The sequence below is a fragment of the Capricornis sumatraensis genome, chromosome 2 (assembly GCF_032405125.1).
Source record: "Capricornis sumatraensis isolate serow.1 chromosome 2, serow.2, whole genome shotgun sequence".
In the NCBI taxonomy this organism is placed as follows: Eukaryota; Metazoa; Chordata; class Mammalia; order Artiodactyla; family Bovidae; genus Capricornis; species Capricornis sumatraensis.
In genome coordinates, this window is record NC_091070.1 from 209,002,878 (window position 1) to 209,030,844 (window position 27,967).

At 43.5% G+C, this 27,967-nt stretch overlaps 1 protein-coding gene across 3 annotated transcripts; it reads left to right on the plus strand.

Moving 5' to 3' along the window:
- Positions 1 to 906: 906 nt before the first annotated feature.
- On the plus strand, positions 907 to 25,454 carry MEAF6 (MYST/Esa1 associated factor 6). 3 transcript variants are annotated; one of them, XM_068964061.1, is made up of 8 exons: positions 907 to 1,013; positions 2,213 to 2,328; positions 5,769 to 5,856; positions 6,045 to 6,090; positions 18,754 to 18,946; positions 22,565 to 22,594; positions 23,384 to 23,417; positions 23,907 to 24,347. In XM_068964061.1, the coding sequence occupies exons 1-8, from the start codon at positions 924 to 926 to the stop codon at positions 23,913 to 23,915; spliced, it is 606 nt and encodes a 201-aa protein (XP_068820162.1). In that variant the 5' UTR covers positions 907 to 923; the 3' UTR covers positions 23,916 to 24,347. The 3 variants fall into 3 exon arrangements, with proteins under 3 accessions (XP_068820162.1, XP_068820160.1, XP_068820161.1); XM_068964059.1 differs by lacking the exons at positions 22,565 to 22,594; positions 23,384 to 23,417 and adding an exon at positions 19,214 to 19,223 and having other exon boundaries at positions 18,754 to 18,950; positions 24,246 to 25,454; XM_068964060.1 differs by lacking the exon at positions 22,565 to 22,594.
- Positions 25,455 to 27,967: the final 2,513 nt, after the last annotated feature.

Below are 27,967 nucleotides of genomic sequence, written 5' to 3' on the forward strand. Positions count from 1 at the left end.
TCAAGTGTACAGAAAAGCGATTCACATATATGGAATCTTTTTTCAGATTATTTTCCTTTATAAGTTATTACAATACAATGAGTATAGTTTCCTGTGCTATAGAGTAGGTCCTTGTTGGTTATTTATATTATATGTAGTAGTGCCTGCATGTTAATCCTAGACTTCTAATTTATTCCTTGCCCTCTTTCCCCTTTGGCAATGGTGAATTTGTTTTCTGTGTTTGAAAACACACAGAATCATCATCTTCCAGACCTCAACTTTGTTCCTCCTCCTCCATTTCTGCCATCAGCCAGGTGTCTGTTCCGGCTCGTTTGTGCCCTTAACCACCGCACATACTTGTCTCTCTAAAGGGCAATAGGGAGCCACTGAAAGGTTTTTACCCAGAAGGTGACACATTTGTTTTCTAAAAACAAACCATCCTGGCACCACTTTGGATAATGGATTAAATGGAGCTAAGGATAGAAACAGGAGGCTGTTGGAATGTCTCCAAAAATGAGAGCCTGGATGAATGAGGGAGGTGGCAGACAAAAGAAAACAGATTTACGAGCTCTGCTCGAGTCAAGTCCAGAGGACTTGGTTTTGGATCGGATTAAGGGGGTGAAGAAGGGTGAGGCCGGTACAAAGGTTTCTGACCCGAATAATTCCGCGGACACTAAAAGTCATTCACTGATGAGACTTCCGAGAAGTCTTATTATGGACACGGTGAGTCTGCAGTGCAGAAATGCGGCCGGGACCTAGGGCAGAGGCCACCCCTGGGGTCCTGCGAGCCCACTGGCGGGAGCTCTGGGGGGCGCCCAGCGCGCCTCCGGAAGCCGCGCGCGCAGGCGCAGTGTGGCGGCGGGCGCCCCCTGGCGGGCGGTGGCGCGAAGGGACCGCCCCCAGCCTAGCGCTGCCGCCGCCGCCGCCGCCCGCCTCAGCCCAACATGGCGATGCACAACAAGGCGGCGCCGCCACAAATCCCCGACACCCGGCGGGAGCTGGCGGAGCTCGTGAAGCGGAAGCAGGAGCTGGCGGTGAGGGCCGGCACCGCGGGTGCCCGGGTGAAACCCCCGCGCTTGCCCCCGTCTCCGGGCCCAGGCCCAGTCGCTCCGGGCCGTTCGTTACTCCCCGGGCGCAGCGCGGCGGCTGGGAGTCCGCCGGCCTGAGGACGGCTGCGCATTGCGCGGCCCGCCGGCGCCTCGGCTTCCCGGCCGGGCGGATCTGGCGCCGGGAGCCGGGGGCGGGGCGCGGAGCGGGGGAGGGGGAGGGAGGCTAGGCCGGCGGAGGCGTGGAGGGAGGTTGGCGCCCGCGGGTGGGGGCTTCCGTGTGGGAGCCTGCGGCGGCGAGGGTCCGCGAGCCCCGCGGGCTGGATGAGGGCGGGCGGCTCTGAGCTCTTGGAGCGATTGGGCGGCAAGCGTGCCGGCAGGGTGGAGGAGATCGGCTCCGGCTTGGCTGTGGGCTCTGGGGAGGTGGGGTAGGAGACGGATGTGGGAGGGGAGACCCACACATCATCCATTCTGACCTTTGGAGGATGGAGGGGCGTTAATGTCTTTGCGGGGAATAGGATTAGATCCGTTGGATGAGGCTTTTGATGGGCAGGCGTGGGATGTGTTCGGGGACTTCTTAGAAGATGACAGGTGAGGGGGAGCGGACTCAGCCTAGGGAATTAGAAATTGTGATACGCGCCTGGGGCCCCTTGCTCCCTGGTGGCTAAGCCCTCCCTCCCCTTGCGTTTTTGGCTGGAGCACCGGGAGGCGCATCTTACCTGAGGCTGCCCTTCCAGGTTTCCATAGCAACCGGCCGCCCGGTGCAGGCGGCCTTTCGGAGCTTGCAGGGAGGCGAGCGAGTTGGCGCTGGAAGGCTGCTCACCCTTCCCTCTCTGGTAGCGGTGTCTTTTATGCGTGGGAGTGGAGACTGCTCACCTTCTTCCTCCGCGGAGTTTCTTGACAGCTGGGTTTCCACGAAGCCTCTGAGTATATGCAGACTTTTGCCTGGGTGTACATTTTTCTAGGGACAGAGTCTATTTCATTTTATTCTTAAAGGCACCCAGCAAGACAGGTCTAGACTGTCTTGTCTGAAACAGCCTGCCCCTGCCCATGTCATCCCTCTCTCCACAAGGCTGACTCGGTGTCGTTGAACTTGAATTTCTAGGCCTGATACCAGGATGTCAGTTTGGTCCGACTTAACGCTTGCATGTAAAAGGCATCAACTGCTTCCTTGTCTTTCACCTCAGGAAACACTGGCAAACTTGGAGAGACAGATCTATGCTTTTGAAGGAAGCTACCTGGAAGACACGCAGATGTACGGCAACATTATTCGTGGCTGGGATCGGTATCTGACCAACCAAAAGTGAGTGACAGAGACCTGTAGTGTTGCTTTGGGCCCTAGTAATGTTTGCATTTGGGGCTTCCCTGGGGCTTAATGGTCAAGAACCCTCCTGCCAGTGCAGGAAGAGTGGGTTCCTTCCCTGGGTTAGGAGGATTCCCTGGAGAAGGAAGTGCCAACCCACTCTAGTATTCTTGCCTGGAAAATCCCACGGACAGAGGAGCCTGGTGTGCTGCAGTCCGTGGGGTCTCAAAGCATCTGACACGACTTGTGACTAAATAGCAACAACTGTATTTGTGATCAGGACTATGTATGTCCTTGGTGGTAGCTTTGGAGGGAAGCAGTAGTAAGGTGGGGTGGACAGAGGTCTGCATTCGAGCTTGGTCTCTGGTTCAACCGCTGCCTCACTGAGTAACCCTGGACAAATCCTACATAGTAGGGGAAGTCTGGCCAATGGCACAGGGTTGTGTGAGGCTTAAATGGAATACAGCATATAATACTTTATATACCAGCATGCCTCTTGCTATTTTGTACATTTTAATCAGTCAAGACTTCCACCCTCACAGGATTTGCCCTACCTATATGCCAACTGTGCCATGGTTTATTTAGTAATATTATTCTTAAAAATGTTCTAATTTTTTTTGAAAATTTTCAAATCTAGAGAAAAATTGAAAGAATAGTTCATCATCTCTTGATCTCCTTCACCGATCACCAGTTGTTAGCTTGCTGTCACGTTTGCTTTCTCTCTCTTCCCTTTCTGTAATTTATAAGCGCACACTCTATGCGGGCATGCCTGCTTAGTCACTCAGTGGTGTCCAACTCTTTTTGACCCCACGGACTGTAGCCTGCCAGGCTCTTCTGTCCATGGGATTCTCCAGGCAAGAATACTAGAGTAGGTAGTCATTATCTTCTCCAGGGGATCTTCCTGACCCCGGGATCGAACCTTGGTCTCCTGCATTGCAGGCAGATGCTTTACTATCTGAGCCACCAGGGAAGCCCATACATCCCCATATCTATATTTAAAATTAAAAAAAAAATTTTTTTTTAAAAATAATTATAGATACATAGGCAAAAAACAATACAGAGAGGTTCCATATATCCTTCACTCAGTCTTCCGCAGTGGTTGGGTTTTATGTAACCATTTAGTACAATGGTAAAAGGAGGAACCTGACCTTGGACAATGTGTAAGTTTAGTTCTATCATTTTATCAAGTGGGTAGCTTCCTGTAACCACCACTGCAGTCAAGATATAGAACTGTTCTGTCACCACAAAGATCTCCCTCCTGCCACCCCTCTGTAGTTGTATCTCTCCTTTCTTCCATATATGTGTATATATACTTTCTGCTAAACCATTCAAAAGTTAAAAGCAGATCTTGGACACTTCGTCCCTAATTGTGTCAGCAGATACCTCCTAAGAATAAGAGCATCTTTCTTAACGTAACCACAATTATGCCTAGAAAATTAGCACTACATTAATAGTATTATCTAATATACAGTCTTTATTCATATTTTCCCTAATGGCCCCCAAAATGCATTGCTGGCTCATTTTCAACCAGGTAGTGTTTGTGCATTGCATTTGGCTGTTATGTGTCTTTAGTCTCTTTAATTTAGGATCTTCCCAACCTTTTCACGGAGAAGGCAATGGCACCCCACTCCAGTCCTCATGCCTGGAAAATCCCATGGACGGAGGAGCCTGGTGGGCTGCAGTCAGTGGGATCGCTAAGAGTCGGACACGACTGAGCGACTCCACTTTCACTTTTCACTTTCCTGCATTGGAGAAGGAAATGGCAACCCACTCCAGTGTTCTTGCCTGGAGAGTCCCAGCGACGGGGGAGCCTGGTGGGCTGCCGTCTTTGGGGTCGCAGAGTCGGACACGACTGAAGTGACTTAGCAGCAGCAGCAACATTTTCAGTGGTGAGCTTGTTTATGACATTATCTAGTAGAATGTACAAATTGTAGGTTTTTCTTGTTGTGACTTCATGAGGGATCCTTTAAATACTTTTGGCAAAAATGTTGCATTACTGATTGTGTACCTCTTGTTTACCTCCAAGTTGTTTTTTCTTTTTTTGACTGCCCCGTGCCATATGTCGGATCTTAGTTCCCTGACCAGGGATCGAACCTGTGCTCCTGCAGTGGAAGCATGCAGTTTTAACCACTGGATCACCAGGGAAGTCCTTGTTTACCTTTCTGTTATCAGATAGCTCAAAATGACAGATTGGCCCATTGTTGGTGCTGCTAAGTTTGATTATGTAATTTCACAATTGCAAAAGTTATTTTTTTCTCTTCATAATTAACAATTAATTTCAGAGGTTATACTTTTTTAGAAGTGTGAATATGCTCCTCCCCCAATTTGTGTCACTGGGTTTAGTGTCCATTGTTGATTCTTACCTGAATCAGTTATTATAAGGGAGGTTGCAAAATGATGATTCTAATTTCACTGTTCCTTCTGCATTTGTTACTAGCATTCCGAAAGCAGAGTTGTCCCTTTTTATCTTCTTTCCCTTTCATTCTGTCTCTCTCTCTCTCTCTTTAGAATCCTTGTAGATGCATGGACTTAAAAACAAAACAAAACCCAAAAAACCCCCAGTGTATTGGGGTCTAGTACTGTCATTTTTTTATGCTAGAGGTTTATTTTATTATTTAGTATAAATTCATTTATTGAAATCTATACAAAGAAGTACATAAATCCTGAATTTACAACCCACTGACTTTTCACACCCCAACACACCCATCATTATTGTTTTTGATGCTTGTTAGTCACTCAGTTGTGTTCAGCTCTGCGACTCTAGGGACTGTCACCCGCCAGGCTCCTCTGTCCACGGAATTCTCCAGGCAACAGTACTAGAGTGGGTTGCCATTCCTTTCTACAGGGGATCTTCTGGACCCAGGGATCGAACCCCGGTCTCCCACATTGCAGGTAGATTCTTTACCAGCTGAGCCACCAGGAAAGCCTCATTTGTCCCAAACGTGGCCAGAGGGAGCCTCCCCAGCTGATCCTTTGACGTCACCCTCTGATCTGAGCACCTGGCTGTTTGCTGTCCTTTTGTGCTTTTCTTGTCCCAGGCCTGGCAGCAGTCATTTCTCTGAGGAGTCCTGGTTCTTTCGTTAAATCTTTTAAACTCAGGTTATTAAACAGAGATACTTCATAGCACTAGTTTGTGCTAGATGTTTTTAATAATAGACATTAAAATAAATACATATTAAATACATGAAAATGACTCTGAACCTAAAGCTAAAGTAATCCCATGTGTCACAGTGGATCACATACCATACATTGGAAAACACTGCTATGTATGCAGGCATTCAGCATGAATGTCATTTTGGTCAAGGCAAGTGGTGTGGAGGTGTTTCCATAATGAACTTCATAATTAAAAAAAGACTTCCTTATATTTGTCCTGGGGCATCCTCAGCTTGAGCCATAGGAGTAGCTTGGTGCTTACAATGAGTTTCTTGTGTGTGTTTTAGAAACTCCAATAGCAAAAACGATAGAAGGAACCGGAAGTTTAAGGAAGCAGAGCGGCTCTTCAGTAAATCCTCAGTTACTTCAGCAGCTGTAAGTGAGATGGGGGTGGGGGGCAGGATCTTTCTGTGGCCCATTGTTAAGGAAGCCCTCAGTTAAATTTCTGTGAGTTTTCCCTTTCCCGTCTGTCTGTGAGTAGGGTGTCTCTTTCCTTTCTGTCTGTGAGTGCTCTCCTGAGACCTGTAATAATTTTTTTGGTAACTGGTAGTTTTTTCTTTTAGGCAGTGAGTGCTTTGGCAGGAGTTCAGGACCAGCTCATTGAAAAGAGTAAGTTTATTTATTTATTTATTTTTTAACTTTTTCATCAATTTATATTTGAGCTACCATCACTCCTATATTTAACTTCTGTCCAACTGTGTATCTGAAGACTGCATATCTTTTTCTTGCCTCTTTCTGGAAGTTAGGAGCCCTTTTGGATATCCTTAATCATGTCTTTCTCTGGTGGAAGAAACTACCATGTCCTTCCTGCCTTTTCAGTCACATGAAGATTGACTTCAGCTGCTCAAAGACACAGAAATGTGTTTTCACTCCTGTTAAGTCTTAGGAAATTTTTTTTTAGTTAAAAATAACCCTTTTATCATGGAACATTTCAGACATATCTAATAAATCCCCGTGTACCCAATTTGATCATTCTTAGGAAATTCTGATGCTATGACAGGAATGTACCTGTGTGTTCTTAAATTTAAAATGGAGAGCAGATTGTATTTACTTTGTAGAGAAATTGTATCGTTCTGTGTACTTAAGCCATACAGCCTGACTCCTTTCTGACTTCTCGTAATGAGACTTAGAGCTGCAGGTTTGCCTTTCTGCATCAGACTCTAGGTAGACGGACTGGATGCTCTCTGTGCGGGTCGGGTCACTCTGAAGCTCACCCTGCGTTTTGCACTGTGGCTGGGTACTTTCCCATGGCATATCTTGTCGTGGGGTCCAGTTGTTTTGTTTGCATTAGGGCAGTGGTTTGAGGAAAATGGATTTTGGTAGTTTGGGAATTAGAACTACTCAGTGACTTCTGTTATTATCTCTGTATACAGATTTCTGAGTTTTTAGCCTCGTCTCTAACTCATTTCCCTGAGCTTTAGTCATGCATTTCTAGAAAATTCTAGAAAATGTCTTCTAGATATTTCCACTCAGTCAGACTCATTTTGTCTAAAACTGAGCTGTGCTGTTTTCTTCAAAGTGTGTCTGCCCAATTATTTTGTTAGAGTACTCTATTCTCCCACTTTCAAAACTTGGTAGGTGGCTTTGACTCCTTTCTACCAACGTGATCAGTTGGACTAAGTCCTTTTTTTTTTCCCTTTACTATGATTGTCAGAATGGTTTGCTTTGCCTTTCACTCTTTTTTCCTTGGTACAAAATCTTTCCCTTGTCCCCACATTTTTGTATAACACATTCTATGGAATGACCCCTGTGTTCTTGATCTTTGGTCAATGGAGGAAACAACCTTTTCTCTTAGAATTTGTACTTTTATGTCTTCATATCTCAAGGATTTTGGAGTTTTATATTTTGGGCATTTATTTTTAAACTGTTTTGAAAATTTTCCTCAAACATGCATTGCTTTTGTTTCTTTTGGCTTCTTATGTACCTGCACTAGGACGAGAATGGATTAGCATAGTCCCAAAGGGGAATTGTTTGCTAATTAGTGAAGCATTGTATATTTTTGTTAAAAGAGTTAAGTAAGAAAATAATGAAAAACAAAACAGGCAGATTTTATCCAGTTCTCCTGTAAAAGGATCAGCAATCTCCCCTTTCTGTTTTACTGGGCTTCTCTGAAGCTTTCATCACAGCAAACCCCTCCGGCATCCACATCATTGCGCAGGTAAGTGACGCTTGAGTGTGGTTCTCCGTGTCTTCCTTTCTGCTCTGCCTTTTAACCTTTCATGTTGATCTGAAGTCACTGCCTCAGACTGTTCAGTAGCTAGTCCTTTAAGTGGAGTGTCTCATTTGTAGATTTATGTAACTTAAAGTCTGACGTTACTTGCTCTAAGAGTGAGTTGCTCAGTTTTATGTCAGTGACAGGCAAACTCATGTGTCTTTTCATGGTGGCAGCATGAGTCGACTGCCCACCTCACTATTGTACCCTGAGAGATGGTAACTCAGTTCTCTCGCTGTCACTTGCCTTCTGCTTCCATGAGCTGAGGGAGAAAACGACGATTACTTTGTGGTCTCATTCTGTACCTTAACCGTGGTTAATCTAGTCTCCCTAGCTCCAGTCCCTCTTACAAACTGCTTCTAGCCTAAAAATCCTAAAACATAGGTTTGCACAGAGAATGCAATATATATTAGTTGTTTGGTGTTACTTCCCTGTTCTGAAATTCAGGATGACTTCCTCTCGTTATCGCCTTTTAGCAGCTCTTTTACTGCTCATAACCTTGACTGATTGTTTGGAATTTGACTTGTGTGTTTGTAGATCTCAGACATGTTGACATTTGAACACTTACTTGTGTTCTGGACACGAAGGAAACACTTTACTTTTCATTATCTCATTTAATCAAAAGCTACTCTTTGAGGATACACATAGATTATAAGTTCCTTGAAAGTAGGGAACAGGCTGTAGCCCCCAGTGTCTAGCTCAATATCTTAATCATAAGAGATACTCAACACATGAGAGATAGAATTCCTGTTTTACAGATGAGAAGACAGGCTCAGAAAGGTTAAGCGACAAATCAGTTCTCTTAACATCAGCTTGCATCATCCCCTTAGATCAGATCTCCTAGCCTGACAGTTATGACTCCTCTCAACTGTCACTTCTCAGGCTCTGTTTAAGAGGTGTTATTTGATTTATTTGTTCCAAGTACACCTTGTGTTTTCTCACCTCTGTGCTTTTGCTTGTGCTATTTTTTGTACTTATTTTGCCCTCTCATTTCTTTCAAGGTCCAGTGTAAATTCCACCTGCAGTGAAACTTCTCCGGAATAATCCACTCTTTCTTCTCTGACTCCCATAATACTTAGTATCCATATCAGCCATTTAGAATATCACTTACTGCCTGGGTTCTCAATTCTTAGGGCTTTGATTTGATGAAGGCAGCTTTGTATGTGTTTGCACATGCGTGGAGGTACATGTGTACCGGCCTTTATAGAATATGACCAGCTCATGCATCCACTGATTCAGAACTCCCATAGCAACTGCCCCCAAATGAGTCAGCAGTTGATTTTGCTCCCGAATGTATTTGAATAGAACTGCAACATAGATAAAATTTGCCATATCATATTTGCCTTTTTCTTACTTGTCTCCCACCTTTTTAGTTAAACCTTCTCTCCCCTGTGCCCAGCCCCTCCTCTGTTAGTCCCATATCCCTTCTTTCATACTGGGATCCAAAGTTTTCCTTTTTTTTTTAAATTTTATTTTTAATTGGAGGATAATTATTTTACAGTGTTGCGATGGTTTCTGCCATCCATCACTACAGACCAGCCGTAGGTATGCCACGTCCTCCCCCACTCACCTCCCTCCCCGTCCCACCCCTCTAGGTCATCGCAGAGCGCTGGATCCGAAATGCTTTTGCGACCGCACGCCCTGTTAGCCTGTTCCCTCCCCAGCCGGCACCATTTGCGTGCTCTGCGATGACGATTTACTGTTGCTAACTGTGGCTGCGCTGGGGCTTCGCTTCGGAGAGTGGGCTTCTCTTGTCCTGGTACTCGGGCTCTCGAGGGCGTGGGCTCAGTAGTTGTGGTGTGTGGGCTTTCCTAGTTGCTGCGCGCTGGCTTAGTTGACCCACTGCATAGACAAGTATGAATTAACAACTAGACCTCCAGGGAAGTCCCGGGAGATGATAAATTTTTACTTGAATAAATAGAAATGGGTAATGGAGAGAAAGACTGTCCTGACCATACTTCTCCATCTTACACTCATCTTTTTATATTTCATTAGATTTTTTTTTTTTTGGACTTCCCTGGTGGCTCAGACGGTAAGGAATCTGCCTACAATGCAGGAGACCTGGGTTTGATCCCTGGGTTGGGAAGATCCCCTGGAGAAGGAAATGGCCACCCACTCCAGTATTCTTGCCTGGAGAATTCCGTGGACAGAGGAGTCTGGCAGGTTACAGTGGGGTCGCTAAGAGTTGGATAAATAACATGTTCTCATTATAAGTCAGGCTATTCAGAGGTGAATGTGGAAAAGGTTATTTATTTCCTGAGGTAGCCAGCATTAACAGCTTGGTTTTAATCTAACATCTATTTCTGGACATAATCACACATGCAGAGCTGGAGTTTTTGTTTTTTTTTAATAGAGATCAGTGCATCCTGTCTGCTTTTTACTGTTTTGTCACACATGGCCCTGCCAGCTCAGTACACACACTGAGAACAGTGTTGAGTGTGATTAAAGAATGTGATTTGGACTCCAGCCATCTGGTTTGAATCCCAGCTCTGCAGCGTCTGAGCTGTGTGACTCTAGGCAGGTCCCTTAACCTCTCCAGGCCTCCATTCCTTTCTCTGTGAAATGGATATCGTAACCGCAGAGCTGTTGTGAGGGTTCCATGTATTAATATATTTAAAGTGTGTGCAACAGTACCTGGCTTACGGTAAGGACTGTCCTGTCAGCTATTGTTAGTGTCTTTTATTCTCTGTCTTTTTTTTTTCTGGCCATGCCATGTGGCATGTGGGATCTTAGTTCCCTGACCAGGGGCAGCTAGGGAAGTCCCATAAGATTTTTTTTTTGGCTGTACTGCTCGACATGTGGAACATCCCCAACCAAGGATTGAACCCATGCTGTCTGCAATGTAAGCATGGAGTCTTAACCACTGGACCGCCAGGGAGGTCCTAGCATCTTGCATTCTTTTTAAAAGCTCAAAAATACCTGCCAGTCTGGTTTTGCCTCCTCTGTTGATGAATATTCCCATCATCTCTGTTTTCCCCAATGTGAATGGTGTCAAGTAGACATCCTTGTACCCATATGCTTTTTTATAATGCAGTTTTAATTTCTGTATGACAGTATCCCAGAAGTGGCATTACTGTGTTAGAGTGATATTCATAAATATAGTCCAGTTACTGTCCGTGGCATAAAGGGCAAGGTGTATGTGGTCTTTGTCCCCTTTCCTGGCACAGAGCTCCTAAAACTCTTGGATGCTCCAGAATATAAAGAATGACTAGTATGCGAAAGAGCAGTCAGAGAGCTTCAGATGGGGGCTTTTTCCCTGAAAGACCAATCCTTGATTAGAAGCTTGGAACTTTGAACCGTACCCCTGAAACCTCTAGGGAGGGCTGAGTTTGAGATTGGAGACTGAGTTAATTAATCACACCTGTATAGTGAATGGAAAAGGAAATGGCAACCCACTCCAGTATTCTTACCTAGAAAATCCCATGAACAGAGGAGCCTAATGGGCTGCAGTCCATGGGGTCACAAAGAGTTTAACATGACTGAGCGACTGACCACGCATAGTGAAACCTCTATGAAAACCCCTAAACGATGAAGTTACCGTTGGTGAACATGATGCGGCGCTGAAAAGATTCCCAAGCCAGATAAGGCAAGGAACTCTGTGCCCCTTCCCATGTCTGGTCCTGTGTGCCTCGTCCTGTTTCTGACTTGTATCCTTTATAATTAACCAGGGACAGGAAGTAGTGTTCCTGAGTTTTGTGAGCTATTCTAGCAAATCATCGACCTCTGATTTATAGCTGGTCTGTTGGAGGTATGGGAGGCCCAGGACTTGTGTCCAAAGTAGGGAACACTCCTATGGGACTGAACCCTGAAGCTGTCGGTCTGCCCTGACTTCAGTAGTTAGGGTCAGAATTAAGTTGAATTGTTGGCGTCTGGGGAATCAAAGAATTGGTGGTTGGTCTTGGGAAACAACCCTGGACTCACTAAAAAAAATCGTGCCTTTCCCATTCTTAAAGGCGTACCTTGGGAGAAATCATTGGGATAAAATAGGAGAGAAAAAGATCATTTTATTATTACTCTTTATTAGAGTAAATTTTCAGTCTACACAAATAGAGACAAAATAATGAATCCCTGTGTACCCGTCACACTGCCTCCCAACCATCACACCATGGCTCGTCCTGTCTCATCCACGCCCTACCTGCCCTCAGCTCCACCCCCTGTTTCATGTTGAAAGTCTCAGAAATCTGTGCCTATTTCTTGTGTACACCATGTGTCTCCTAATGATCGTTTTTAAATTGTGGTGAGAACACTAAACATAAGATCCACAGATTTTTTAAGTGCACAGCGTGCTCTTGTTAACTGTGCAGAGCTGCAGTGCAGCTCTCTCATCAAAGAACAATAGCACACTCACCGCCTCCCCCAGCCACCAGTGCCCACCGGTCTGCTCTCTGCCTCTGTGGGTTTGACTGTTTTAGATTCCTCATAAAAGTGAATCGTGCAGTATTCGTTTTCCTGTGGCTGGCTTATTTCACTTCGTGATTCCTCCAGGTTCATCCATGTCGTGGCATATGACAGGATTTCCTTCTTTTTAAGGCTGAATACTGTATTCCATTGTTATGACTTTACCCAGTCATCTGTTGATGGACATTTAAGTTGTATCCACATCTGGGCTATTGAATGATGCTGCAGTGAACACAATGAGAGTGAAGAAGCTGTTAAAACTCAACATTCAGAAAACTAAGATAATGGCACCCGGTTCCATTACTTCATGGCAAATAGATAGGGAAACAATGGAAACAGTGACAGACTTTATTTTTTTGGGCTCCAAAATCACTGCAGATGGTGACTACAGCCATGAAATTAAAAGACACTTGCTCCTTGGAAGATAAACTATGACCAACGTAGATGGCATATTAAAAAGCAAAGATATTACTTTGCCAACAAAGGTCTATTGTTTTTCCACTAGTCGTGTATGGATGTGAGAGTTGTACTATGAAGAAAGCTGAGCGCCAAAGAATTGATGCTTTTGAATGGTAGTGTTGGAGAAGACTCTTAAGAGTCCCTTGGACTGCAAGGAGGTCCAACCAGTCAATCCTAAAGGAGATCAGTCCTAAATATTCATTGGAAGGACTGATGCTGAAGCTGAAACTCCAATACTTTTTCCACCTGATGTGAAGAACTGACTCATTTGAAAAGACCCTGATGCTGGGAAAGATTGAAGGTGGGAGGAGAAGGGGACGACAGAGGAAGAGATGGTTGGATGGTATCACCGATTCGATGGACATGAGTTTGAGCAAGTTCCAGAAGTTGGTGATAGACAGGGAAGCCTTGTGTGCTGCAGTCCATGGGGTGGCAAAGAGTTGGACACGACTGAGTGACTGAACTGAACTGCAGTGAACACGGGAGCACAGATACCTCTTCAAGATCCTGATTTAGTTCTTTTGGATAAATACTCATAAGTAGGATTACTGGATTGTATGATACTTATATAAACGGTAGTCTCTTTCTACTGTAATTACACTTTAAAAACCCTAAACACAGCATGTATTCATTTCAGTTCAGTCGCTCAGTTGTGTCTGACTCTTTGCGACGTCCCTGTCCATCACCAACTCTTGGAGTTCACTCAAACTTGTGTCCATCGAGTCAGTGATGCCATCCAGCCATCTCATCCTCTGTCATCCCCGTCTCCTCCTGCCCCCAATCCCTCCCAGCATTGGGGTCTTTTCCAGTGAGTCAGCTCTTTGCATCAGGTGGCCAAAGTATTAGAGTTTCAGCTTCAGCATCAGTCCTTCCAATGAACACCCAGGACCGATCTCCTTTAGGATGGACTGGTTGGATCTCCTTGCAGTCCAAGGGACTCTCAAGACTCTTCTCCAATGCTACAGTTCAAAAGCATCAATTCTTCGGCGCTCAGCTTTCTTCACAGTCCAACTCTCACATCCATACATGACTACTGGAAAAACCATAGCCTTGACTGAGTGAGTGAGTCAAGTTGCTCAGTCATGTCCGACTCTTTGCAACCCCATGGGCGTAGCCTACCAGGCTTCTCTGTCCATGGGATTTTCCAGGCAAGAATACTGGAATGGGTTACCATTTCCTTCTCCAGGAGATCTTCCTGACCCAGGGATTGAAGCCAGGTCTTCCACATTGTAGGCAGACGCTTTACCATCTGAGCCACCAGGGAAGTAGTAGGACCTTTGTTGGCAAAGTAATATCTCTGCTTTTCAATATGCTATCTAGGTTGGTCATAACTTTCCTCGTACTGCATGTATTTATTTGTTCAGTCTGGGCTGCGTTGGGTCTTTGTTGTTTGCACGGGCTTCGTCTAGTTGCAGTGAGCAGGGGCTGCTCTTCATTGCGGTGCACAGGTTTCTCACTGGGGTGGCTTCTCTTGTTGCGGAACGCTGGCTCTAGACTCTTGGGTTCAGTATGGTACCAGCATGGGCTTCCTTGTCCTATGGCATGTGGAATCTTCCCGGACCAGGGGTCCAACCTGTGCCCCCCTGTGTTGGCAGATGGATTCTTAATCAACCAGGAAGTCCTACCTCTCTTTAATGATGAATAATACAGGCATACTTTGTTTTATTGCACTTTGCAGATACTACACTTTTTACAAATTGAACATTTGTGGCAACCCTGTGTGGTCAGATGGTGGTTTAACATTGTTTAGCAGTAAAATATCAAATTGCCAACATCTGCTGGATCATGGAAAAAGCAAGAGAGTTCCAGAAAAACATCTACTTTTGCTTTATTGACTACACGAAAGCCTTGGACTGTGTGGATCACAACAAACTGAAAAATTCTTCAAGAGATGGAAATACCAGACTACCTGACCTGCCTCCTGAGAAATCTTTATGCAGGTCAGGAAGCAACAGTTAGAACTGGACATGGGAAAACAGACTGGTTCCAAATCGAGAAAGGAGTATGTCAAGGCTATATATTGTCACCCTGCTTATTTAACTTACATGCAGAGTACATCATGCGAAATGCTGGGCTGGATGAAGCACAAGCTGGAATCAGGATTGCTGGAAGAAATATCAGTAACCTCAGATACACAGATGACACCACCCTTATGGCAGAAAGCAAAGAAGAACTAAAGAGCCTCTTGATGAAAGTGAAAGAGGAGAGTGAAAATGTTGGCTTAAAACTCAACATTCAGCAAACTGAGATCATGGCATCTGGTCCCATCACTTCATGGCAAATAGATGGGGAAACAATGGAAACAGTGATAGACTATTTTTCTGGGCTCCAAAATCCCTGCAGATGGTGACTGCAGCCGTGAAATTAAAAGACGCTTGCTCCTTGGAACAAAAGCTATGACCAACCTAGACGGCATATTAAAAGCAGAAATATTACTTTACCAAGAGAGGTCCATCTAGTCAAAGCTATGGTTCTTCCGGTAGTCATGTATGGAGTTGGACTATGTAGTGAGAGCTGGACTATAAAGAAAGCTGAGTGACAAAGAATTTATGCTTTTGAACTGTGCTGTTGGAGAAGAGTCTTGAGAGTCCCTTGGACTGCAAGGAGATCCAACCAGTCCATCCTAAAGGAAATCATTCCTGAATTTTCATTGGAAGGACTGATGCTGAAGCTGAAGCTCCAATACTTTGGCCACCTGATGTGAAGAACTGACTCACTGGAAAAGACTCTGATGCTGGGAAAGATGGAAGGCGGGAGGAAAAGGGGACCACAGAGGATGAGATGGTTGGATGGCATCACCGAGTCGATGGACATGAGTTTGAGTGAACTCTGGGAGTTGGTGATCGACAGGGAAGCCTGGCGTGCTGCAGTCCATGGGGTTGCAGAGTTGGACATGGCTGAGCGACTGAACTGAACTGATTTTTAAATTAAGATATGTACATTTCTTTAGACATAATGCTGTTGCACACTTAGTAGACTACAGTGTGGTATAAATATAACTTGTATGTACTGGGAAACCAAGGAATTTGTGTAACTCTCATCATTTTGATGCTTGCTCTGTTGTGGTGGTCTGGAACCGAATCCACGAGGTGTGCCTGTGTTCCTTTGCATGGATATACCATTTTTAATTATTTATGCATTCATCAGTTGACAGACTGTTGTGTGCTTAGTTGCTCGGTCATGTCCAACTCTGTGATCCCATAGACTGTAGCCCACCAGGCTCCTTTGTCCGTGGAATTTCCCAGGCAAGAATACTGGAGTGGGTTGCCATTTCCTTCTCCAGAGGAGCTTCCCAACCCAGGGATCAAACCCATGTCTCCTGTGCCTCCTGCATTGCAGGTGGCTTCTTTACCCACTGAGCCATCAGGGACGCCCACGGTGAATAATGCCTCGGTGAACATTGATGACCAGTTTTGTGTGAACATGTTCACCATTTCTGTTGGATATGTACTCAGGTGTAAACTTGCTGGTGGTTTGTTAACTCAGTGTTTAACCTTTTGAGGTGCTTTCCAAGGTGACAGTACAAGTTTACATTCCCATCGGCCGCAGTGAAAGGTTCCAGTTTCTCCACATCCTCACCAACACTTGTTACTGTTTTTGTGTTATAGCCACCCTAGTGTTAGGAAGGGTTATCTCCTTGTAGTTTTGTTTTGCATCCGGTCCCATCGCTTCATGGGAAATAGATGGGGAAACAGTGGAAACAGTGTCAGGCTTTATTTTTGGGGCTCCAAAATCACTGCAGATGGTGACTGCAGCCATGAAATTAAAAGACACTTACTCCTCGGAAGGGAAGTTATGACCAACCTAGATAGCATATTCAAAAGCAGAGACGTTACTTTGCCGACTAAGGTCCGTCTAGTCAAGGCTATGGTTTTTCCTGTGGTCATGTATGGATGTGAGAGTTGGACTGTGAAGAAGGCTGAGCGCCGAAGAATTGATGCTTTTGACTTGTGGTGTTGGAGAAGACTCTTGGGAGTCCCTTGGACTGCAAGGAGATCCAACCAGTCCATTCTGAAGGAGATCAGCCCTGGGATTTCTTTGGAAGGAATGATGCTAAAGCTGAAACTCCAGTACTTTGGCCACCTCATGCGAAGTGTTGACTCATTGGAAAAGACTTTGATGTTGGGAGGGATTGGGGGCAGGAGGAGAAGGGGACGACGGAGGATGAGATGGCTGGATGGCATCGCTGACTCGATGGACATGAGTCTGAGTGAACTCCGGGAGTTGGTGATGGACAGGGAGGCCTGGCGTGCTGCGATTCATGGGGTCGCAAAGAGTCGGACACGACTGAGCGACTGAACTGAATGACTAATGATGTTGAGCGTCTTTTCCTGTGGACCTTGGCCATTTGTATATCTTCTTTTGAGAGCTGTCTATTCAAATCCATTGCTCATGTTTTTAATTTTTTTTGTCTTCTTGAGTTCTAAGAATTCTTTAATATATATTCTAGATACAGGTCTTTATCAGATATATGATTTGCAAATATATTTTCTCCCATTCTGTGGGTTGTGTGTTTTTTTTTTTTAGGTAGCATTGATTTATAAGTGTGATATGTACAACATTATATTTTGACTTCTGTGTATACTGCAGCGTGCTCACTACCAAAAAGTTTAGTTTCCATATGTGACCATATACTTGACCCTATTTGCCCATTTTGCCCCTGCCTCACTCCTGTGGGTTGTGTTTTTACTTTTTGGGTGTAATTTGCAGTTCAAGCATTGTATATAAATGATACATAGTTCACTGTACTTATTTTTTCTTTTGTTATGCTTGGTTTTGTGGTCTTATCTAAGAAACCATTGCCTAATCCAGTGAATTCTAAGAGTTTTACAGCTTCTACATTTGACTCTCTGGTCCAGTCTGAGTTAATTTTTATATATGCTGTGAGATAGTGTTCCAACATCATTCTTTTGCGTGTGAATATCCAGTTATCTCAACACCATTTGTCAAAAAGACTGTTCTTTTTTCATTGACTTGTCTTGCCATCCTTGTTGAAAATCAGTTGACCACAAATGTAAGGATTTATATCTGGACTCTGAATTCTGTTCTCTTGACCTATATGTCTGGTCTTAGGCCAGTACCACACAGTCTTGGTTACTGTAGCTTTGTGTCGTAAGCTTTGAAGTTCTTGTGCTGATTTTTCATGAATTCCACTTTGATTTCAGGACAGGATTGGTTAGTATACTTTTTCTAGCTTCATAGTGTTAGAGCTCCCTCTTCTGTTTTCATTAAGTGTTCAAAGGCAGGGATTCGTCACTGCTGAGATCTGCTTCTATTTTCTCCTTTCTGCTCTTTTGGGGTCTACCTCTTTGTTTCAGCTCTAATATCCTTGTGCTACTCAATTTGAAATCTCTTCCTAGAAGTTTGTATTACAAAGACGTTACAAGAAGAAAGTTAATCCTTGGTTCTGCTGTTCACCTAACTCCTTTTGAAAATTTTTAGAAACAGGTAATATACACATATTTGGGATTCTTCATCAGTTCAGTAAAGTGATAGTCTTCTCCTCCCCCATCCTTTTATATTAAGAGTTTCAAGGAATTCCTTTCAGGAAGAAAAAGTGTACCTTTACCAAACTATGTGTAGTTTTTCTTAAAAACATGTATTTATACAAATTCTTGTTAAATTTACTTATTTAATGTATCTGAGGGATATTTTACAATCGGGAATATGTGTCAACTGAAAGGTGTTATTACCACTTTTAAAATAATATACTTAAGGCTTCTCAGAGTAACTTAGGTGGTGGAGCTCTTCTCTTCCTTGGCCCTTTTTCTTGATGGAAAGTCAAGATTCCTGTGTAGTTTGGCAAGGAACCAGAGCCAGCTGTAGGATCTTTTCCCAAGGTCATCTCTCACCTCCTGAAGACTTATATAATGTTTTTGATAATGCTTCTTGTGTAACTATTAATCCCATTAGTGTATTCTGTGTTTCAATAACCCCTGTGTAGCGAGGCTGTTTTGTGTGGTCCAGTCTCTCAGCTGTCCTTAGACCTGTTGCCTCTGGTTACACTGTTTCAGATTACAAGGTTTTCACCACTCTGATAACTTTGATGCTTTGACTAGATGTGTCTTCCTGTCAGTTGGAATATGTGGTCCTTGAGGGTAGTACCATGTGTTTCAGTGCTTGAAAATTCTTTTCCAGACTGATGGACAGACTGCCTGAGGAGTACTGATGATGCTTTGGGGCCTTGTGTTTCTTCACTCCAGGGGAGCCAGGAAGTGGGACGGAAAGTGACACTTCTCCAGACTTCCACAATCAGGAAAACGAGCCCAACCAGGAGGACCCCGAGGATCTGGATGGATCTGTGCAGGGAGTGAAACCTCAGAAGGCTGCTTCTTCCACCTCCACAGGGAGTCATCACAGCAGCCATAAAAAGCGAAAGAATAAAAACCGGCACAGGTCAGTGGCAGGGACCACACTTCCCCAAGCCCTGCACGTCTGCCCTGTCCCCAGCCACTTAGAGCTTCCACTGACCATGGCCGTGAAGGGTCTGTACTGGAATAAACGTTCTTCAGGATTGGTGTGGTCTTTCTGTTGCTGATGGGAAGAAACTCATTTGGTCTGAATGAAGCAGGCTAGTTTTTCTCTAAGGAAGGAGTTGGTGGGCATTAGAGTAACTGTGGGGGCAGACATCCTGCTTACTGCTTCCAGTGTGAAAAGTGAAAGTCACTCAGTCATGTCCAACTCTTTGCAACCCCATGGACTGTAGCCTGCCAGGCTGCTCTGTCCATGGAGTTCTCCAGGCGAGAATACTGGAGTGGGTTGCCGTTTCCTCCTCCAGGGGATCTTCCCGACCCAGGGCTTGAACCTGTGTCTCTTATGTCTCCTGCATTGGTAGACGGGTTCTTTACCACTAGCGCCACCTGGGAAGCCTGTTGGGAAGCTGCAGAATGGGCTAAGCCTTTTGCCTCCTAGTCCTGATCCCTGCCTACCCTTATTCCCTGAAGAATGGAGAGAATGAGCTGATGTGCCTTTTTACTTTTTGAATACAAGGTTTGTGACTGCTTATGATTTCTCTATATATCTTCACAAATTGCTGATTTGAGTGTCAGAGGAACAATATAAAGGCTGTAATTTACAAGAGCGCCTTCCTAGATAATGTTTGTTCACTGTGTTTTTTGTAGTGCCTAATGAGCTAGGAATCACACCAGTGGACAGAGAGGTTAGGTGTTACCCAGACAGGATTTCAGCATTCACTCTGCTTAGGGTTTGTATGATAGTGCCGGGGCCTCTTAGCTTAGGTAATTTAAAGCCATCCAGTTGCACTCAGAGAGGGAAATTCTTAGTTTTTCCAGGAAGGAATCTTGTCCTGGCCTCAAACCTTCTTCTGGGAGGTATGAAAACCAGACATGCAACTGGCTGGCTTTTGTCCTGCTCCTCTTAGGAGCCTGCATGCTGAGGAGATGGAAGGGGGTGTGCAAGGAATGGGTGGGGTCCCCTGTCTTTCAGTTTGCCTCTGGGCTGTGCTCTCCTGTAGAACATGCCCTCATGCACCCAGGGCATTACAGTTGTTAGCTTGATGGATGTGGCAAGTAGGGATAATATAGAATTAACTCTTAACAGGTTTAAGCCTCCTTGGCATCAACTGATTCTTTAATTCTTTTAAGAGTTTTTCTTGTCATTGGGGTTGGTGGTTTTTAGATGCAGGAGCAGTATATACTCCAGAGAGTGACTGAGGACTGCAACTTAACATTTTTCTGCAAACCAAAAATCACCAGGCCAGTCTTATAAGCATAGTAAGAGAGGGCAAAAATTGCATCTCTTTGTCTCCCCTTTTTTTTTTCTTAAGTAAGGCTACAGGTTATTTGATTACTATGATAAGACTGATGCTAGTTTATCATGAATAGCAGAGAACCATACTCTTTAAAGTATTTTTTTTTAATTGTCAAGATAAAAAGGTTATGCTCTGTGTTGCTTTTTTAAAGTTTACTCCAGGGTAATTTTAAATATAATAATTTATTTTCCTATTCCAGAGTATCTAGAGGGGAGGATAAATTCCTTGAAAGTTTCTGGTACATTTTTTTTTTCCCATTCCTGGTATGACACACTCTCTATAGCTGTTGTGTATTTCAGGTTATACCTTATTTTCCTTAATGATACAAACAGCTGATAAAAAGGAATTAGACATTGAACTTAACTTTCTCCTTACAGATTGCTAGTAGATTTCCATAGGAACAGCTTTTCCTGCCTTTCTTCTCCTGGCCTTAGGAGCTAAGTCCTTCCAGAAAATACTAGGATTTAAAAAGATCTTTGGTGGTAGTTATTGCCTTCACAGTGGGGCTTTTTGTTTGGAAAGCAGAATCGTTTTGTCATCCCCCTGGTTTGGTATCTGGCTGGATTTCTCTGGGGGCCTTAGGGATGACTCATCTGCCCCAAGGGAAGAGAATGGAATTGATTTCCCTTCTTTCTGGAGAAAACACGTTTAGCACACTTTCTCAGATTCCTGCCACCTTTAGTCTGGAATTGTGTCTGGCCCAAACCCCTCATCCCTGACCAGTGTCTTAGTTGGTCCTGCAGGTTGGGGGGGTGGGGGTAGGGGGAACACTTTGTCTACGCATGTTTGTGATTTTGCTCCCAGTACAGTATTGTTTCTCCTCCAGTGTTCCACACTCCATATCGTCAGATAAAAGTCAATGGTAAATTATTTCGATAAAGGTATGAATACCCACCATGTGCAAGGCATTGTTTAGTGATGAGTAAACTAAGTGGAAATAAATAGGTACCTTAGCAAAAGAAATAACTTTTATTTGACCTTTTCAAGAATATGAAAATCTATCAAATAATCTTTAGCATTCATAAATTGATCACGGGATTCTAAATTCTTATGCTTTACATGATATCAGAACAGTAAATCCCAGTGTGTTTAAAGAAGAAAGTTGAAATTACAACCTATAGCTGGTCTGACAGGTTTTTACTACTATACCAAGCTCTAGAATTCTAGGTAGTTTATGAAGTTTTCATTAAGTAGGTACAGTCTACTTCTTTAGTTTCTGATCAAAGTCAGACTGAAAGTTAAATTTCTGACAGTTCCTGGTGTGTACACTCACTGTATGCTTTTCCCAAATGTCTTAAGTGAAACTGTTGCATAAAGGATGTTGAAGTTAAGCTTTATTCCAGCTTTGCTCCTGCAAACATTAGCTAGGAGGAAATAACAGCCATTTTGCATATTGCTTTACCATCTGTCTATAGCCTGAAAGGTTCTGGAGCCAACTAAGGATGGGTGTCATGCCCCTGGTTAATGTCTTCTTTAGAGGTCTGCCCCAGCCCATGGTCCTTTAGCAGAGATGGCCCAAAGTGGCTCCTCTGGGCTTCTGCCAGCTAGACTCTTGTGGCTTGGGTGCTTGTAGATGTTAGCTTCCCTGCAGACTTTGGTGTTCCATAATAGTGCTGACATAAACAGTTACCTTGCCTTCCACCATTTCAGGGGCAGGGTAATATGGCTCTATGATTTATGGGATAAGACTCTGATTCGACCCTTGGCTTCTAGCATGAATGCTGGGAAAAGAAATACCGTATTTGGGCACAAATATAAAACCTGAGTTAGAAATTGCGAAATGTTTTTTATCTCCAAAAATTTACGATGTTTTAATCTTTCATTTGAGCAAAAGTACATTATGCTGAGTTGTTGGTACTGTCTTCAAAGCACCTTTCATTATGTGACTAAACCCTTCTTTCTCTGTTTCTTCTAATCCTCTGTTTATTTTTCATTACAATTAAAAATTTTAAAAGTCCTAACCCTCAATCTAGCAGCTAATAGAAGGCCTGCAGGTATCTATAGTTTTCTAATGAAATAACTTTTCTTATTATCGTCTTTTCTTTTGATATGAAATCCACTGAAGGAAGGGAGTCTCCCAACCCCAGAATCTTTGGTGCTTTGATGTTTGAAACTTTGTGGCTTAAGATTCTTAAAACTGGTATTGTTTCTACCAACTTGCTAGGGTGGCTAATCAACTAATTTATTCAATTAGCATATTATTAACATCTGTTGCTTTCTTCCTTTCAAATGCTGCCCCTCAGCCCGTCTGGCATGTTTGATTATGACTTTGAGTAAGTGTGATTTGAACTAGTCTTTGTGCTGTGTTGTCTAGTGTGTAGAGACCAGTATGCCTCTTTGAGACCTTGCTAACCCATCGTTGATCTGTTTAATTTTAGGTATGTATATTAGGTTAGGCTGGGAAGTTTTTTTAAAAACAAAAACATGATGGAGGTAACATTTTTTTTAATAAGTTAAGCAAAATTAAGTAAACTTCACTTTTATGCATTTCGCTTTCTTGAAAAAATAAGATAACCTTTACTTTAATTCATATTTAAATTGATGTCCCGGCTTTGCTTCCTAAGGAGGTTAATAGTTGAAGATCTTGATATTTTGCTGTGGGAAGATTTAAAAATTGAAATTTGTTTCATTTCTTTTGTGTTTCATGTCCAGAAATACGAACTCCTAGTCTCTCTTCTGTTCTTAATTACTCTGTGTCTCAGACAGCGATGTCGTTGCAGAACTAGTATATTAACATAGAGCGTGACCTCTTAATCCAAGCCCTTTAACCTGTCATTTTGGGATAATTTCTAAAAATTGTATGGCTTTCATAACTGCTGTTGTATATTTCTTTTTGAGTCATCTAAGTTTACCTTGTGGCAAGAGTAGCTGCTCATGTTTTTAATAAATACTTGCTCAGTAATATCTGGGTAAACAACTAAATATGACTTAGTCTAATGAAGAATGTGGGTTTTACTTAACCAAATAGTCTTTGTTATAGCTTGTGCCCTATGCAGTAGCTGGTTCTTGGACCCTTTTTCTGTAAATTAAAATGCAAATATCTTTTATCTTTCCCATCACAGGATTGATCTGAAGTTAAACAAAAAACCACGAGCTGTAAGTATCAGCCAGACCATTTCAGAGAGGCTGGTAAATTTTGAAAATGGTTAGAAAGATGTATTTGCCTTCAGAGCTTGAGTGTTCCTAATCTGGGGTCACAGTTCTTGTTTTAACAAGTCTGGGGTGTCCATCTGGACAGAGTTCAACTTTTAGATTGATGTTCTTTTGTTACGTTTTGAAGAGAGAAAGGGTCACATATTTTTAACTGAAGAAAAACTCCCATTTGATTAAATAAACATACTACTCTTTCTCACATCCTCATCCTCCCCGCCTGCCACCATGCCTCTGACTGGTGAGTTCTCAGGTCTAATAAGGAAGACTTGATGCTTCTGTCCCTTTGTGGGACTCAGAAGACAGGCCACTGTCAGATGTGAAATGTCCATTGCATTTGAAACATTACAGAACAGTCGCCTGGCAGGGTTGTTGATGAGAATTTATCACTGTTCTGCTGAGGGTAAGTTGGGACTTTTGTTTTTCTCTCTTCAGGACTATTAGAAGACTCATTAGTGCAGATGCTTCCAGGCTGTAGAGTCCTGCTTCCCTCCTCCGACCTCACAAAGATGAGCATCCTTCACCTGAGTGCGTGGCCATCCACCTCTGCTTTCCCAGACCCCAGTGCCTGTGACTCAGAGTCATTTGTTCTGAAATGTGGTGACAAACAAGTCATTTCCATAAGACCACATTGGATCATTTACTTTGTGTCATTTTTAGTAACAGAACTGCAGGAAGACACACGACACAGTTATACTCCCAACAAGTTGCTAACTGCATTCCTCCCTTCTCGGAAGGAATGTCTCCGCCCGGCCGCCCCCCCCTTCCCCCCACCCCGAACTGGCTGGCACCAGCTTCATCCGTCATGCGCACGGAGAAATGTTCTCTGGGTTTGTTTTATGCTGAATATAGAACACAGGTCACATTTCAGAGGGAGGCTGTAAATATCTGATGTTTTCTTATTTTGTTTGTGTTTTATCATTTTTCTATTATTGTTTTTACCATCTTATTTTCTTTGGGGACTTTTTGTAATGCCATTGTACAGCTCATACCTTCCTGCTGACATATCTGATAATCTGTTTTGTGCAGTTGCCAATATTCTTAACTGAATATAATCTGGTTTACCATAAATAGAATGGGACTTGGCTTTTTGTTTTTCTGCAGAGGGAAGGTAAAGAGTGTTTATTTAATAATTACCTACCTTAAATCTTTCTGAGTTGAAAGCAGTTTCATGTTCAAGGAACAAGAAAAACTGGAAAACATAAGTTTAAATCAACCCTTTTAAAATATTTTTATTCTTTTGTATAAATAAAATTTCACAGGCTTTGACTTCTCATGCTTTACTTTTTAAAAAAATTTTTTAATTGAAGGATAATTGCTTTACAGAATTTTGTGTCATGCTTTACTTTTAAACCTGAGATTGTTTTTTGTTTTTTCACTTATTTATTCGTATCATGCCTTACGGAAATTTCTCTTTTTCCAACTTTTCTCTCTTTGATGATATTTGCCTGGTTCAATATTGCTGTAAAAATCACTAAGGCAAATGGAAGGGCTCCAAATTGTACGCAAAACTGGTAATGCCTGGAGTTCAAGAGAGTAAATGACAGGTTCACAGACAGGCTGCACCAGCAGACGCCCCTTCCTAATGGAGTGGACGGGCTTAGGAACCTGCTGATGGTCGTTACCTGCCTCTGGAGCAGTGGCCACCCACCTTGGCTGCACATTGGAATTACCTGGGATGCTTAAAAAAACACTGATGCCTGGGTCCTACCCACCCCGTAAAGACTCTTACTTGGGTGTAGTCTAATAGTGGAGATATTCTTTCCAAGAGTCCCTGGCATTCTGATGAGAAGCCAAGTTGAGACCACTGCATTAGGAGACTGGATTGTTTGATTTAAGTCTTGTGTCCAAGGGATAAGCTGTGGGGCCTCACCTTTCCTTTGACTCAATTTAGTCATAGCCCTTTACATACTTCCAAATCTTTGTTAGAAAAAATATGTCCCATTTGTGGTAATATTGGTAGAGTTAAAATATGGATGGCGGCTATTACCAAGACACATCTACCTTGTCAAATGTTTGCAGATGCTTTCACTCTTGTTCTCAAATAAACTTTCCTTTTTTGACTCTGTGGCTATTTAGATGTCTTTGCTTATGTCTTTGGTAGTAGAACTTCAGGGATTTTTTTTAAGGAAATCGTTTCTTATATATAGACTTTTCCAAAAGACACAGACAAACCCCACTAAGCTAAACACAGTAGAAACCAGAAACTTTCTGTATCCTTTTTTTTTTTTTTTCCTGTTTCTCCTTTCCCAGGAGGAAAAGATGGGATCGCTGTGGTTTCCTTAACCCGGAGGACAGCATGCAGAAAGCCTGAAGATAGTTTTGACTCTCATAATTTTACATTTGCTAGAGACAGAATAAGTGAAAGTCACTCAATCCTGTCCGACTCTTTGCAACACCATGGACTAGAGCCTGCCAGGCTCCTCTGTCCATGGAATTCTCCAGGCCGGAATACCGGAGTGGGTAGCGTTCCCTTCTCCAGAGGATCTTCCCACTCCAGCTCTCCCGCGCTGCAGGCAGATTCTTTACCATCTGAGCCACCAGGGGAGCCAGAGCTAGAATGCCTGCTTTTAAAAAGGTGTATTATTAAGAGCATATCTATGTATATGAATACCTCTGTATATATATAAAGTCGTGATTAGAGACATGGGTAGCTTCATACCTATCTTCTCTGAAGTTTCATCATTGATTAGGAGACCTCCGAACTTTTCTGTAAGTTGGCCAGGTGTACTAAAGATACAAGAGCCTGAGAGTTTGTCTAGGTTCCCTGGTTCAGGAAAAAAACCATCAGGAGGTCTCTGTCTCCTGGGCCTGTGATATTTGTAACTTTGGTTACTGGCTACGTTTAAGTTGGCTTGACTTTATAGAAAAAGAGGATAAGGTCATGACTTTGATCTCAGCGACCATGCTAGTGGAGGAACATGCCTATTGAGGTGGCGGTTGCCTTCGAAAGCTCCCCTGTGCAACGCTTGGTGAGCTGGTCTGCTGGGTGGCCTGCATCCTCCCATCCCAGCAACTCCCACCGGCGACCCCTGCCCTGGAATGGCTGCTAGGACCACCGAAAAGGGGCTCCCTTCACCAGGTTGGTTACGTTTGGAGTACTGCTTGGTTTCCTGTCTTTAACCTTCTCCTCTCTAAGATGGGAATAGGATGTCGTTTGCTCCTTACAGTAGTTATAAAATGTGGAAAAGCCCAAGCACTTTATGCCTTATTCTGGGAGGATGGTGCCTGTACAAAGCTTCCGAGGGAGTCTCAAGTGCATATCTTTCAGGAGCTCAGGACTAGCTCACAGTGTTGTAAATACCATCAGACCCTCAAAGTTGAACACGGAGAGTGGGAACAACCCACAAAGTAGAAGCTGAGAAGCTATTTGGGGCCTGGGGAGAGACCAAGGGAAGTGTCATGAGGGCCAGTGAGGGTGGAGCACCCGGCCTGTCCAAGCTGCTGTCCCCATCTTGGGGGCCTTCGGAGTGCTATAGGAAATTGATCTAGAAATAGGTGAAATGTTTTCATGATAATGGAGTTTATTCTCTTTACTTAGAAGAAAATCCCTTATTATGAAAGAGGAGGAAGCAGGCATTAGCATTACTTCTGATTCCCAGACTGGTCTTTGGGTGCTGGGGTAATGTGGGTACCCTGTGAGTATGTATTCTAAAGAGGCATTGTTGGCATCTTGAGCTATGTGGTAAGTAAGGGAACTGAAGCCAGGATTACAGGGCCTAAGCTCGATGCCGTTTTGAAACACTGTGACTTAGTTTTTGCTTATATTCTGACTCCTCTGCCCCTTAGCCTTATTCCAAATTACTGAGGCATCATTACACTTAAAAACTCACATCGGGGGGACTTTCCTGGTGGTCCAGTGGCTAACACTCCGAGCTCCCAATGCAGGGGCCCAGGTTCAATTCCTGGTCAGGGAACTGGATCCCACATGCCACAATTAAAGATCCTGCACGCTGCAGCTAAGACCCAGTGCGGACAATTACATAAACAAAAACTAAGGCCTCACATCGGAAGCCTGACTCAGGGTGCTGCTCTGGTTTGGCTGTGGTGTGGAGAGGGAGTTGGATTGTACTCTGTACACATTTACTTCTCCCGGGCTGGGCTCCTGTTCAGTGCCTGCAAGGGCCATGTGCATTAGAGATGCAGAGATAAGAAGGGGTTGGGGTCCTTATTCCTGTGTTAATCTAAATTAATGTTATCAAGCCTGAATTAATTAGTAAGTGGCAAGCTCCATAATTTGAAACAATTTTCCCTTTGAAAAACTACCTCTGTGGAGTAACTATTTTCTCCCACTGAGATGAGCTGTAACAAAGTTGATTCTGATCCGTACTTCAAAGGGTGTGGTCCCCAAGGAGGGTGGTGGGGGCTGGGAAGAACACAGGAACCTTTGGTTTATGTTACTTTCAGGCTCAGTCTTATTTAGTTCTTCACTTTGTGTTATAGAATATATGGAAATATTCATTTATTAGTACTTGTAAGAGAATTTATAAGTATTA

Coding starts and splice junctions, on each gene's coding strand:
- MEAF6 (XM_068964059.1), top strand. CDS start 924: ATGGCGATGCACAACAAGGCGGCGCCGCCACAAATCCCCGACACCCGG. Junction 1,014..2,212: donor AGCGGAAGCAGGAGCTGGCG/GTGAGGGCCGGC, acceptor CTTTCACCTCAG/GAAACACTGGCAAACTTGGA. Junction 2,329..5,768: donor CGGTATCTGACCAACCAAAA/GTGAGTGACAGA, acceptor TGTGTGTTTTAG/AAACTCCAATAGCAAAAACG.